This window comes from Emydura macquarii, unplaced genomic scaffold (assembly GCF_026122565.2).
Source record: "Emydura macquarii macquarii isolate MOO-44397 ecotype Brisbane River unplaced genomic scaffold, CSIRO-AGI_Emac_v2 contig_1644, whole genome shotgun sequence".
In the NCBI taxonomy this organism is placed as follows: domain Eukaryota; kingdom Metazoa; phylum Chordata; order Testudines; family Chelidae; genus Emydura; species Emydura macquarii.
In genome coordinates, this window is record NW_027131781.1 from 6,384,408 (window position 1) to 6,397,827 (window position 13,420).

At 45.5% G+C, this 13,420-nt stretch overlaps 1 protein-coding gene across 1 annotated transcript in view; it reads left to right on the forward strand.

Moving 5' to 3' along the window:
* Window positions 1–13,420, forward strand: part of IGDCC3 (immunoglobulin superfamily DCC subclass member 3) — a 163,036-nt gene that overhangs the window by 82,673 nt on the left and 66,943 nt on the right. The window contains exons 3-4 of the mRNA XM_067556091.1: window positions 8,948–9,092; window positions 12,451–12,581. Coding sequence (XP_067412192.1) covers window positions 8,948–9,092; window positions 12,451–12,581 — 276 coding nt within the window. The remainder of the gene's footprint in view (window positions 1–8,947; window positions 9,093–12,450; window positions 12,582–13,420) is intronic.

The window sequence follows — 13,420 nt, forward strand, 5'->3', positions numbered from 1 at the left end:
GAGTGAGTGGGGGAAGGGTGCAGATTGCCTGGTTTTTGGCCATTTAAATTGTAATGTAAAAGGCCGATAATGTTTGACACAAATGAAGTGATTTCATCTTGCAATGAATTTGGGATGCTGGGTTTTTTTTTTTTTTTTAAGTATCTGTGGCTTATTTGCTCCCACAGACAGCTGCTCCGTCACGAGATGGGTTATTAGAATGCGATGCGGCGCACCAGGGCTATTCAAACCCAATCAGCCCGCTCCTGTCTTCGGGGGTTTAGAACCGAGCAGCAAGAATAAATAAATAAGCGAATGAAATAAAAATCCCCGATCCACTCCAGCTGGGAAGTTGGCATGTTGGCCTGAGGACCCCTTTTGGCCTGGATGAAATCATCTCACCCAACTCGGGACAGACCGAATCTGTTCTGAAGTTTTATAAAGTTGCGGGACAGCAGAGAAATGTGAGGGAGAAACCTTGTCATTTGGGCAGCTTTGGCAATGCAAAGCTTCAGAGAGTCCAATTCTGCTGCTCTCCCTACTCCTGCCATACTCTGGGAGTAGTCATGTTAGTTCCACTACGGAGCTGAAACATTCTTTGGATGGCAGCACAAATGTGTTGCTACTTAGAGTCTGTATTTGGTTCTGGGTGCGGGCAATATACACACAACCGTTGAAAATCCAAAGTGCCGTGTGTGGCAAGTTACAAGCTTTCGGCCTGATCCTGTGTCTATTTTACTCGATTAATCCTGTTGAACTCCATGGGCCTGCTCTGATGAATGAAGATGACTAATGTGAGTTTAGGGCAGAGTCCTGGGCCCTTTTGGAAACCCAAAAGTTGGTAAGCGCAGTACACAGCAACATTTTTTTTCTTTCTCTCTTCTGACGGCTGCACGTTTGCATTCATCCAAAATGTCTTCCTAACTCCGCCAAGTCTCCCAGCCCATTTTGGCTTTCAGATCCGAGACCCAGCCTGGACAATGGAGATTTGGGATTTAAACCCTCTTATTAGAGGGAGGAGCTGAAGGAGATTTTCTTCTGTAGAGAGAGAGAGAGAGTGGCGCTGCTTTTCTCCACTGTGTCCCTCCCTTTTTTAAAGCTGGGAGAGAGGCGATTTTTCACTTCCCTCAGATGTGAGTGACGGCCCCCACTTCTGATACTCCTGGAGAATTAAATAGATAATGGGCGGCGCTGTTGTTCACGCTTCACTATGCACAAAGCAGCATGCATTCAAAGTAGGGCTCCGGGGCCGTTCAGCCACGGCCTCACACAATAGCATCATTAGGCATGGAGAGTGAGCTTCCAGGCAGGGTGAGGCTGCTCTGCAGATTTTTTTTTTTTTTAAAAAGGGAATGTAAAAAGAAGATACAGTGTCTTTTCTTAAAGACGCTCAAACCGTTCTCTGCTCAAAGCAGGGGTCATTGAGAGGAGAGGCGAAACCCAATGGAATTTGCTTATTCTCTGCCCCCGCCCTGTTTTTATGCCCAGGCTCCTTTCAGACAGGCAGATTCTCAGTTCCCAGAGTGTGACGGTGGGAGCAAATAAAATGACCTTGTCTGAGATAAGAATTTCTCTTTGCAGATAAAGCAGACTCTGTGTTTATTAAGCCGTAACCTACGAGCTCCTTTAGAAATATTCCAGTAGTTTGCTAGGTTAACGGTGCCGGGTCTCTTAAAGCGGTAGGGAGTGGAAGGGGGACAGAAGCCTTGTGTTTGCTCTGGGAACTTGGCTCCTGGAGGAGTTCAGAGATGGGTGAAGGGTGATGCAGACTGCCAGCATATATGGACATCAGAGATTGTTTTTGACATGCCTTATAGCCTGAATTTGAACCTTTTCAGATATACATTTAATTGGCACGTTGTTTAATTATTCTGTAGAAAAGCCCCTCCCCCCCGCACTTCTGTCGGCTGGACTCATTCAAGGGTGGCCCGGGATCCACCTCTGGTCTTGCTGCTTTCTTACAGAGGGTTCCCGCCACCCTTATATATGGGAATCAGAATGGACGGTGGTTAAAGGATGCTTCCACCCAGAAACGCAACTAGCAAAGGAGGGCCGGTCCCATGGTCCTTGTGTGTCAGGGATTTCCAGAATTTGCTCGGCGTGCAAGCAAATAAAAAGATGTTTGTTCCAACTGCTGTCCTCATGGGCTTACCCAGACTCCGGGGTCTTTCCCTCTCACGCGTCACCCCCAGTTATACAGGTTCTGCAGGCCACAGCTATGCCTGGGCAATCGCATGAGCCTTTGGTGAGAGAGAGAATCTGACGACAGTTGGTTGTATTGGTAGCTATGAGGGCCTGCTTTGATCAGCTGAGCTTCTGTTGCTGGTGATGATGTACAAGATGGAAACTACACAGCTTGGCTCTCAGGTCTCAGGCTGGTCTGTTAGGGAAAAGGCTTTGTTATTAATTAACAAGCATCAGTGTGATAATCAGATAAAGAGCCTTCCCCTCGCACAGTGACATTTTTACATTAGCTTTTGGGAAAGAACCACTCTTTAAGGGAAGCAGCTCTGCCACTGACCTGCTCTGTGACTTTGGACAAATCACTTAACCTCTGTGCCTCAGTCTTCTCATCTCTAAAGTGGGTTTAGTGGTACACACCCTCCTTTATAAAGGACTTTGAGGGCTTTGGATGAAAAAGCTGCATATAGAAACTAAGTAACACAACTCCCCCCTTTTAAACTCTCCTTTTGACCTATGATTTGCAATGTTTAGCGGCTCTGAGGTGTTAGTGGACAGAAATATGGAGCACGCCTATCCAAGTGACTGTCCTTTTTGCGTGTCATTTTGCATGCCATTTGACTTCCATGGCTTTTGAGGGTGCTTAGCGCCTTACAGGATGTGCCCTTGAAATTGTGCTGCATCGCTGCATTGTATCACAAGCAACTTGGGTGTGTGGTTTTCTGGAGTCATTTTAAAAACGGAAGAGCAACTTGATTTCAAAAGTAGCAGGGCTTCCCGGATACTCTCCAAACACTGTGCTTTGCACTGAACCGTCAGAGTTCCTTTCCCTCTGTGTCTGCAGTTGATAATAATGTTTGCGTTTTAATGATTCTCACAGGCATGGGATTTGCTTTGACATGGCGAGTTAATGTTTTCTTTTTCTACATCAAATCTGGGTCAATCTCTTGCTTAGCACTAATGCTCTACTGAACAAAAAAGGATTGGCCACTAATGGTTTCAATTTAGTTTTTCATGGAGTAAAGAAAATTTCATTCAATCCCCATTTTCATTTTTATTACATCAGACTTTCCGTGGCATCTGTTAGTCAGGAGAGTGTATTTGCTCTTCGATTACGGAAGACCCAGCAAACTTGTTTGCCGTAATAAATCCTCCATGAATATGGATGAGGTCAAGATCTGCTTCTTACCTGTGAGATGCTGCAGGTTTAGTGCAATGTGCTGAGGACTTTTTCCTCCAGTGATTCTGTAGCAATGAAATTCTGTGTTCTATAGTGATCCTTCACCCACCATGCGCCAACCTCTGGAGTGGAAAATGGTATCAGTGCAACACTACCCAACAGTTTTAGGAAGAAAAAGTGAAGGATTATTTCTCCAACTGAAACTACAGTTAGTCATAATGTAAATACCCACATTGAGATGCGGCCAGGGCACAGAAACGAGAATACTTCCCCGTCATGAAAAGTGCCATAGGCTCTTCAATGGCAAAAAATGGTGAGCGCCTTTGATTTCTAGCTCATTCAAACAATGGGTGTCTCCCTTTGCCGTGCAGAGACCTTGGCTCAGTGCTGACTCAGAGGTGGCGCTACCTTACAGAATCACCAGTCGTGCTTTGTCGGAGTTCTCCCATCCAACCCAGCACGTTGTAGCTTACGAGATCCGCCCAGGCTGCTGTGGGCACCAACCGTCTGCGAGCGGCAGCTCCCAGGCCATTGCTGTAGCACCTCTACTGCTTGGCTCTCTGTGCTCTGAGTTGACCACACGTGGTCTTGCAAAAGGAAGGGCATGCCAGTTAGCGTTCGCACTGGGACCAGTAATTTGGGAGACGTTTCCCACGGTAGTCATGTCCTGGAGATAAAAATACCAACTGCATTACTCAGGGTTCACCCTGCCTCTGTGGAGGTCGTATGAAATATTTCCCTTGGGGGCAGGGGGGAGGATGCCACGTTTGCCTAGACCCATGCGCTAAATGAGGTTCACTTTAGACAGCCACTGGTATTTTTAACCATCACATCATCCGTACCTGCGCTTGGCAGAGTTAAGTGACACAATGGTCAACGTGTTGGCTCCTGATGTACACCAGTGCTCCCATTGTTGGTCTCACAGATGGAGCTGAACCAGGAGAGAGTTTTAAGGGGCAAAAGACCAGTGCAGACACCCTCTAACAGCAGGTTAACTGAACCAGCCAGCCATTTCTGTTAGTCCACTATTACTCAGATAGTCGCACTGGGGACCACTTGCTGGATTGAGTTAAATAACCGAGATAGCTGGATTAGGTAGCGTCTCCATATCTAGGAGACTAAGAATGCAAGTGAATATTATAGTTCCATGCAATTATTTTAAAAAAAGAATTATGTAAATATGCATGCAAATCAGATGCAGCCTTCAGGCTTTTGGCAAGTGGCCAATGCCACCCTTGGTGTCAGGAAGTGTGGGCAGTCCTGCTCCCAATGTATGTTTCAGCAGTTAAGCCTTCCTGATAACAGGAATCCCAGTGTTTCCTGGTGAAAGGCAGGAGAGTCAGGGGAGCAAGCACTCAGCTGGGTGAATTTATTGTACAGTCAGGTGAGACCTATGTAGGATTGTATGAGCAACAAGACAGATTTATCTCCCACGAATGGTGTCCCAGAAAGCAGTCAGTTCCCCACCCTTTTCTCCTTTACACACCATGTGATTCATTTCCAGGCTGGGAATAACATCTAGGTGCTCACTTGGTGTTAATTTTGTTGCTATTTATACGAGATCCAGCAAAGCCTTTGTCTTTGTAACTATAAATAAAGTTGCAAACCTGCTTTAAAAATAGCATTGTGTAGATCAGTGCATTAATTTTTAATGCGCAGTCTGAAAACCAGCTGCCTTGGCAAGGGTCATGTTCTTTCCTAGGCATTTAACATAAAACTATGCTTCAAAGCCACATTATAGGGTCATTGAAGAGTAATATTTTACTTAACATCCTCATAACTGAATTATTTATAACTTCCCATGTTTTATTCATGATAAATATTAATACAAGTGTCTTTAAGAGTAGAGGTTATCGCTGCAATTTTACCTATAAGAGATCCTATTGAAATAAAAAAATGGCAATGCATTCTTTACCGAGGGCTATTTTCATACATTCTCCTCTTCAAATTAACCCCTTCATGTCCTGTTAAATTTCAGTAGTGGGTATTCCTGGAGAGCCCCGTATTATTTTTTCCATCCCGTACTTTCTGTATACTTACAGTGAGTCGTTATGCAGGGCATCTGCGTTTCTGGCGTTTTTGTTTTCTTATTTAAATTTGTGCAGTTCCAGGGAGTTCATGGATGCCTGGTGATTGGCCGGCTGATGCCAGTTACAGCGTGATCATACATCAGTCGTGGTGCCTGGTTACCAGTGATCGGGTGCTCATCTACTATTTACAGATGGGTGGTTACCTACCAAGACTGCATCCCCTTTTGGGGGTAGAGACTATCTTTTCACTGTGTTTGTAAGCACCTAGAACAGTGGGTTCCTAACCCTTGGTGAGGTGCTCCCATAATACAGGTAATACTAATACACAATCACTAGTTTATTGGGCACTTTACATTCTTTCTCCTAGAGCAGGAGCATGATTTACTTCCTCAAATTTGATGAGAACTTTATTAATGGAAATATGAATCAGTTTACCAGTATGAAAATAAACAAGGCACTGACTTTACATGGCAGAAATGGGGCATGATCCAGCTCCCACTGACTTGGATCAAGCACTTCATGAGGTGCCATCATTGAGACAAACCCAGAACATCCGTAGAGGACTGAATAGTCATTTGCATTGGATGGACAGAATATCTTTCCGCATCATGGCCCTGAGCCCAAGCCCATTGAAATGGAAAGTGTCCCCATGCTCTCAGTGGCCTTTGGATCAGGTCTCCTTCTGGAACTCTTCCCTGTGTTGGTGGGCACTGATTGACATCAGCGAACTCCCTTGTGAAGTCAGTGCGGGTGTGTGCCAGGGTAACTCAGGTTGCTGCAATCAGGCACGTTGTCCTTTTGAGAAAACAGAACAATTCTTCACCTTCAAAAATTAAATCAGAAATAGGTTCTGTCCGTTTTATTGAGGGTGTTAGGACCGTCCTCCTTCCTAGAAATACTCCCACCGGGAAACCAGAAAATGTTTCAGTGTTCTTGTGTGTGTCATTTTCCAGGTTTGTATGTTTCCCATGGATGAGGCGGGCTTTAATCAGATAGCGCAATATGTCTAGTCTGTGGAGGGTGATGATCATGGCAGCCGGGGTGCTACTGCTGTCTACACGAAGCCATGTGGCAACTGGAATTCACAAGCACTTGAAACAAAATGGATATTAATGAAATACTTAGAACCAAAGATCAGGAGCCAGGTGAAACCTTTCCAACCTTCCAGCTGCCCTGTGCTGGGATTTTCTACCAAGTGCTATGCAATCAGCTTAACCAATCCTTATTTAGCACGTTGAGATGGACGAATGGGGGAGTAGAGTGGGTTAATGCAGCACATGTTTAATGTACAAATGCTAACAGCAGTCTCTCGTCTGCCCAAGCCCAACTGGAATCAGCAGACGAGCAATGGAGCAATCCTGACACACACATAGCTTGCTCCTTAGCAGATGCACATCGATTACCCTTTACACTTGTAAAAGGAGGTGGGTTTTTCCCTGGAGGAGAGAGGTATGGGAAAACAGAGCTAGGGGGTAGGTGAGTTTTTTGGTGTTTATAATATATGGCAACTTGAGGGATATTCCAGTGTATATGGTACTAAAAATGAACCACGAGCTAAATAAAGACTCATTTATTAGCCCAGGTTATGTTTATTACAGAGTCAACAGGTTGCACCTTTCAGTTAATTACTAGTGATAATTATTGCATGATGATGATTATTTATATAAAGCTAACAGCATGCCAGACACTTGACATGCAAATGATTATTACTCTTATTGTACTGAAAAGGATGGTCTATCTTCTCCTTCCCTGATGCTTAGAGTTATCTTTTACTGCCAGCCAGTTGAAATGAGAAGCCGAGGCAGCCCCAAGTGTTATGGGAATTCAGGGGCCTAATCCTGTAAAGTTCTGAGCACTGTGTGGGAATCACTGCAGGCCCATTGATCGAAGAGGTGCTTACCAGCTTGTTGGAGATGCTCACCATCTCACTGGATTGGGGCCACTAGTCCCTGAGTTTAAGAGCATGGGAATGTGCAGATTGTCTGACTGTGCAGAACTGAGGTAGACGTGTGAGTTAGTAGTTTATACCCATGCTTTTCACTTTAATGTGATTGAGAGCAACCTATATTCTAATCAGCTATAATCAGGAAATAACAAACAATGAGCTATTGTCTTATTCTGTTGAAGGATACCCCAAATCCTATACGGATAGTTTTCCAATCCTGGGTAAGCAGGTCCCTGCCTTTCCTATTCTCCTCCAGAAGGTGATGCGATGTTAGAAGAGGCATGATCTGTTTTTCCCCCCCAAATGACTGCAGAACCCCACTCTGCACAGCATTGAGCTAACAGGCTGGGAGAGTCAAAATAAGGACTCGCCTGAACATTTGCCTATCGGATCCTTCAGGACAAAGTTCTCTTTTTATTTATTTTCTTCTTTGACTAGACTGAATGACCGACAAAGCTCAGACTTAAAACTGTGGGCCTTGTGACATGGTGGCTGTAATGCCAGTGGAGCTCCATCAATGGTGGGAGCACACTGTAGACCATCCTGCAGTGCCCTAGACACTTCCTCTCCAGATTCCCAACTGGGACTTCCCTCCCTGGTTTTACAGGGAGCCCAGTGCATGCCCGGGCTTAGGGAATGATCTGTGAATTCTTGTATGATTGATAACGCTCATAGTCCTGTACTTAAATATTGGGTCCGAGTGTCTTTACCTGGGCAACTCAAGGCAGAATTTGGCCTGTCGTCTCTTTGTATTCACTAATCACCAGCTCTCCTTCCAGAATAAGTTGTTGCCTGTACGATACTGAACTGGTCCCTCTGCTGCTATTAGGGTGATGGAGAAAATATGCATTAAAAATTGGCCCAGGGAGTTGAGAATGGATCATCTTTGATGCTGGGTGGTGTTTGCCACCTTTGTTTCTATCAATTCTGAGCCTGTCATTCTGACAGCCGTGACTTTATTGGGGTTGTAAACATTCCTCTTGTGATACTGGAAGGCCGAAACATGAAATGATAGGAGGCTGCCCGGAGTCTGTGCCGAGCGGAAAATGAACTGCCATAAAATGTGTTGCTAGCCTGTTCCGTGCACTCTTTCGGGGAAGAAAGGAAAATCAGGGTATTGTGGAAGTGAAGTCCAATGTACGGAAAGGGTGTTTGTGGTGGATGTGGTAGAAGGGCACTGACAGCGTTGGAATGAAAAGTGCAGAGACAAGACATTTTTGGCTGCGCAGCCAAATCCAAAGCCCATGGAAGCTGATGACAAAGACTGTCAGCACTTCAGTGTTGGAGCATCCTACTGGCCCTGCTGTTTTGGTGGTGATGCTTTGAGAGCTGATTGCACCAGCATGTAAATCATGTAATCGCAAGCCTCCCAGCCTGCTTTCTTTGTCCAGGTGCAGGTTTGCGTCTGCAAATGCATGGCGTGTGAACATCATTTCTGCATGCTAAAAGTGTGGTTCCAAAATCAGATCGGACCCAGTCAGCTCTGGTTTTATTTGCTGGTTCCTGACAGGTGAAGTGGTGGATATTTCTGCAAAGCAGGGTCTTTGTGACCTTTGCTGGCAGGGTGCACTATCCGTGCTGAGCTGTCGTGGTCTCATTTCATGTCTTTGTTTTTCTTCTTTCCTCCGCCAGCTATGTCAGACTTCCACGTTCACCCTCAGAGTGCAGTCGTGGAAAAAGGAGGTGTTGCAAGGTTCCAGTGCCAGATCCATGGTTTACCAGAGCCTGTAATCTTGTGGCAAAAGAATCAAGTCCCCATCGATACGGACAATGACAGGTAAGAGACGTATCAGTCACTTATTACTGACTTCCTCTCCCCCACGCCCGCGTGTTGGAAATAGCAGCGATGACTCACAGAAGTTCGTGCCAGCGGGACAAAGCGTTGTACAATAAGGTCCTATGTTCCGAAGGTTTAAAATGCAATCGAATCTCTAGTCTTTCCTTTCCAAGTGAGCTGCATTGCAATACTCCCGCCTTTGAAACGAGCCCAAAAGAAGGATGCCAACAGAAGATCTTTTTAGCTCTTCCCCAGTCAATCCTCCTTAAAAAAACAAAATCGTTTCCCCCTCCACCCCAGCTTTAAAACTTGAATGGCGTGTCCTTGCTTCCTTTGTTTGACAGCCTTCTCCCTTTGCTTAGGAAGTGCTGCGAACGCCTGTTTTGATCTTCTGAGTGTTGGCGTGGAATGAAGGGACAGGTGGCAGGCCACCCTCGTCTTTGCGAAGAGGTTTGGCACGTAACAGGAAACGAGCGATGTTCTGGCTCGAGTCTGTGGTAGTCACAGCTGCAGCCAAAGAATTGCAGAGCAAGTCTGCCCAGAGCTTGATCGTGACTTGACGTCTGCATGCGGGGGAGAGATGGAACCAGGAAGCTGGCAATATTTTTCTGAAAGGCCCCTGCTTTTAAAAAGGCAGCTCAGCGGCAGAATGTGGTTTGGGTCTTTTGGCGCTCAAGCAAAAGGCACCAGAAACAGAACCTTTTCGGCTCTGCTGCGAACGTATAGAAGCAGCCAAGAGACCAACCACAGCGTTTAAAATTGCAAGTGTCTGATTTTCCTTGTGTGTTCCTGCTACCCTTTTTTATCCCGCTGAAATCTGTCTACATGGCAGTAAAAGACCATGGGCCTGGCCGGGCTTGGCCCGGGTCAGCTGAGTCAGGCGCGCAGTGCTCGGGCTGCAGGGCTATAAAACTGGTGCCGTGTAGACATCTGGGCTCAAACTGGGACTCCAGGCCGGGGGGAGGGTCTCAGAGCCAGGGCTTCAACCTGAGCCTGAACGTCTACATGGCTATTTTTAGTCCCGCAGTCCAATCCTGAGTCAGCTGACCTGGGCTCTGAGACTCAGCGCTGCAGGTTTTGATTGCAGTGTAGACATACCCCTAAAAAGCTTTATTCTTCCTACCTCACTCACTTTGAATAGTGCTTACTCGTGTGAATAGCTCCATGAGGTGCTTGCTAGCAGGAGGCATGGCGCAGCGAGACTGTTGAAGGTAAGTACTACTCAACGTGAGTAAGGGCTGCCGAACTGGGCCCTATCGTTTTTTGTGCTCATCCAAATGTGACCGTTGGAACTGGCGAGAGCAGGCCGGACGATGGGGCAGATATCTCTGCAAGTTCCTTGTGTAGTTGTTCCAGAGATGCCCAGGATTGGGACTGCAGAATTGTTGCAGGTTAGGAGTAAAGTGCATCAGAATAGATGGCAAATTACATCCCCATCCCCAAACTGCCAACATTGGCCACACATCTGGTAGGGATTTGAGTCAGACCACCCACCACACCTCACGTTAGCTCAGGCTCAAAAGAAACAGCTGCAGAATCCAGTTCTCTGATGATCAAACCCATTTGCCCAAACTGCCCTGGACTCTTCCTTTGTTGAAGGAGAAATATTCCGGTGTTTGGAAAGGAGCTAATTTAGGATCCTTCTGCCTGTGCTGGGCAGATTTGCTTCTTTTAGGATTAAGGTTGCCCAGAAGTTTTTTAACATTAGCTCAGTAGATAAATCCCGACATGTTTAATACCTGACACCAATGGGATTTGGTGAAGAGGGTTGCTTCCTTTGTAGCTGAGTTGGAATTCTACATTAATCACGACTGGTGCATTTCTGTGTATAAATTGTATATAAATTGGTATGCTGAGTGTTACGCTTTGAGGCCTTGAAGACAAAATAATAGCTTTGGAATTGAATCTTCTAATGTGGTGGGCAGAGTTTTAACAAAAATGAGGGCTTCTGGTGGGATAATTCATCCAAAATGAAGGACATTTCAAAGTCTCGGAGAGATTGCAATCAACTTCAGTACATACAAAACTGATTGGTGTCATGCTGTCTCAGACATTCAGTCAAGCTCTTGGAACCCACATTGAGAGCAGGTGATAGACACTTAACCATATGCTGCTGTAGAAAAGATAGTCTCAGTCTTCCCGACAGAAATAATCATTAACTCATCAAAATATAATGACCTACTCTACGCTAATTTAGCCACACGGTTGTTTAAAAAAAAAAAAAGCCAGACAACCTATAATAAATATATATTTTTGAAACCCACGTACACACCCATTTAAGGTTATATGGAACTGACTCACAAAGGCCAGAAAATTACTCCCTGAAACCCACAAACTCTGTCTTTAACTCACCCCGTTGCAATCACGTATTGCACTACGGCATGCAAGGAAGCATGTTACTTAGAGACTTCTGCAACATCTAGGTTCATCCCATTGGCTTAAGGAGAGAACACTATTTTCGCTTCAATTCTGCATTCCCTGTTTTTAGTGTCAGATCACTAATGCTTTTCAATCTAGGTGGTTTTAGTTTTAGGTTTTTTTAATGGTGCTTTTGACATGTGGCATGAGAAAGTCCGAGGTTCAGTCACACCCGGTATCATGAGGATCCAGTAAGAGTGAGATCGTTTTATTGGCAGCGTTAATTGGCCCAACTGGGAGCATCTGCTCCAGCACAGAGGAGCTGGATCTACTTCAGTTATTAGTATTCTAGTAATCTAGTAATCAAGTAATCTAGTATTAATGAAGTCAAGAAAAAACCCTGCAGTGCTCAGTGAGGATTATTTCTCAACCCCATTCACTTTTTGCTAGTTCCCTCTCCACAAATGTTCTGCTTTGCTGTTGACTCCTCTGTCTGGTATAACAAGACGACGGCACCTCCCGTGCTGTCTGACGTACAAGGAACGGCACCTTTGGAGTGTAGCGTTCCAGTGGACAATGAGAGGAAAGCTTCTGCTACAGGGAAGGTGTCAAGATTAAAAATAAATCAGACAAGCCCCAAACTATTCAGTATTTTATACACCTTCCTTATGTGTGAGTGTTAGTACTGGTAAAGGCACATTGGAAGGGAAAATATCCTCTGCTTTGAAGAAACAAATTCCTTGCATTATGAGACCTGAGATAAACATTGAAAGATTAAAAAAAAATATGTAGGCCCCAATCCTTGGGTCTGGTTGAGCTTGTTTGGTGCTGTACCAGATTTTGTAGCCCCCTTATGCACCTCTAAACACGGGGGCTGCTGGGTGCCCATACGGTCCCCACTGGCGTAGGTTTGAGCAGCCTCCCCTGGTACATGCAGTTCTGCCCCCCAGTCATGTCGCAATTTCCAACCCTTTTTGTTTGTTTTTTTCATGTCCTTTAGGTACACGCTGCTTCCCAAGGGAGTCTTGCAGATTACCGGTCTCAGAGCAGAAGACAGTGGGATTTTTCACTGCGTTGCTACCAACATTGCTAATGTGAAATTCAGCCGGGAAGCCAGACTCACCGTGTCAGGTTAGTAGTAGTAAGTGTGCTCTAGATGTTCTTTCAGTCTTTCCCCTTCTATCCATCGCTTTGGACCAGGTCAGTTTAGCAGAACTTTAGTGATAACAGTATCGAAATGCTTTCTTCTGTGCATTCATTGTTCCTGTTGATTGTTAGTTGCTGCTAGATTGGTTCATTGGATATCAAATAAACCTCTCTCTTTGCCTTTTAATTAGTGTCAATTGTCAGGGAGGTGGGGAAGTGAGGAAGAGGAGAACATGAGTTGTGGAAGGGAGGAAGAGGAGAATAGGAATCACAGCTGCTTTACGTTAAATACAATCTTTTTGAAATGTGAAAGTTTCCCCATTCCCCCAAACTCTGTCCACCCTGGAAGTAATTGCAACACATGGTGTGATCAATTATTCATCTAGTCGGGGAAATACATTCCAGAGTTACACTAAGGCCTTGTCTACACTAGAAAGTTTCGTCGATGCAAGTTACATTGGTCATTGATCAAAAAGTGCTGCAATTACAGCGCATGGGCCCATCCACACAGCACTCTCTGTGTCGCCAAAGCGCGTCCACATTTGATGCTCTAGCATCGGCAGGGAGAGCAGTGCATGGCGGGCAGCTGTCCCACTGTGCAACTCGCCACCTTGTGCCGCTAGGAGTTCTGGGAAGGCGGAGAGGATCGCAGTGCATCATGGGTGTGGGCTCAACATCTTATGATGCATTGATTTCCGTCCCATCATTCTTTGCATTCCTGACTGCGTTTCATGGCATTTTTCAACGCCCCCTCGTTTCCTGAGCACCTGCCATTTCTATTTGAAAGGATGGATCCTGCACTACTCTCCACTGTTTTTAGTGTT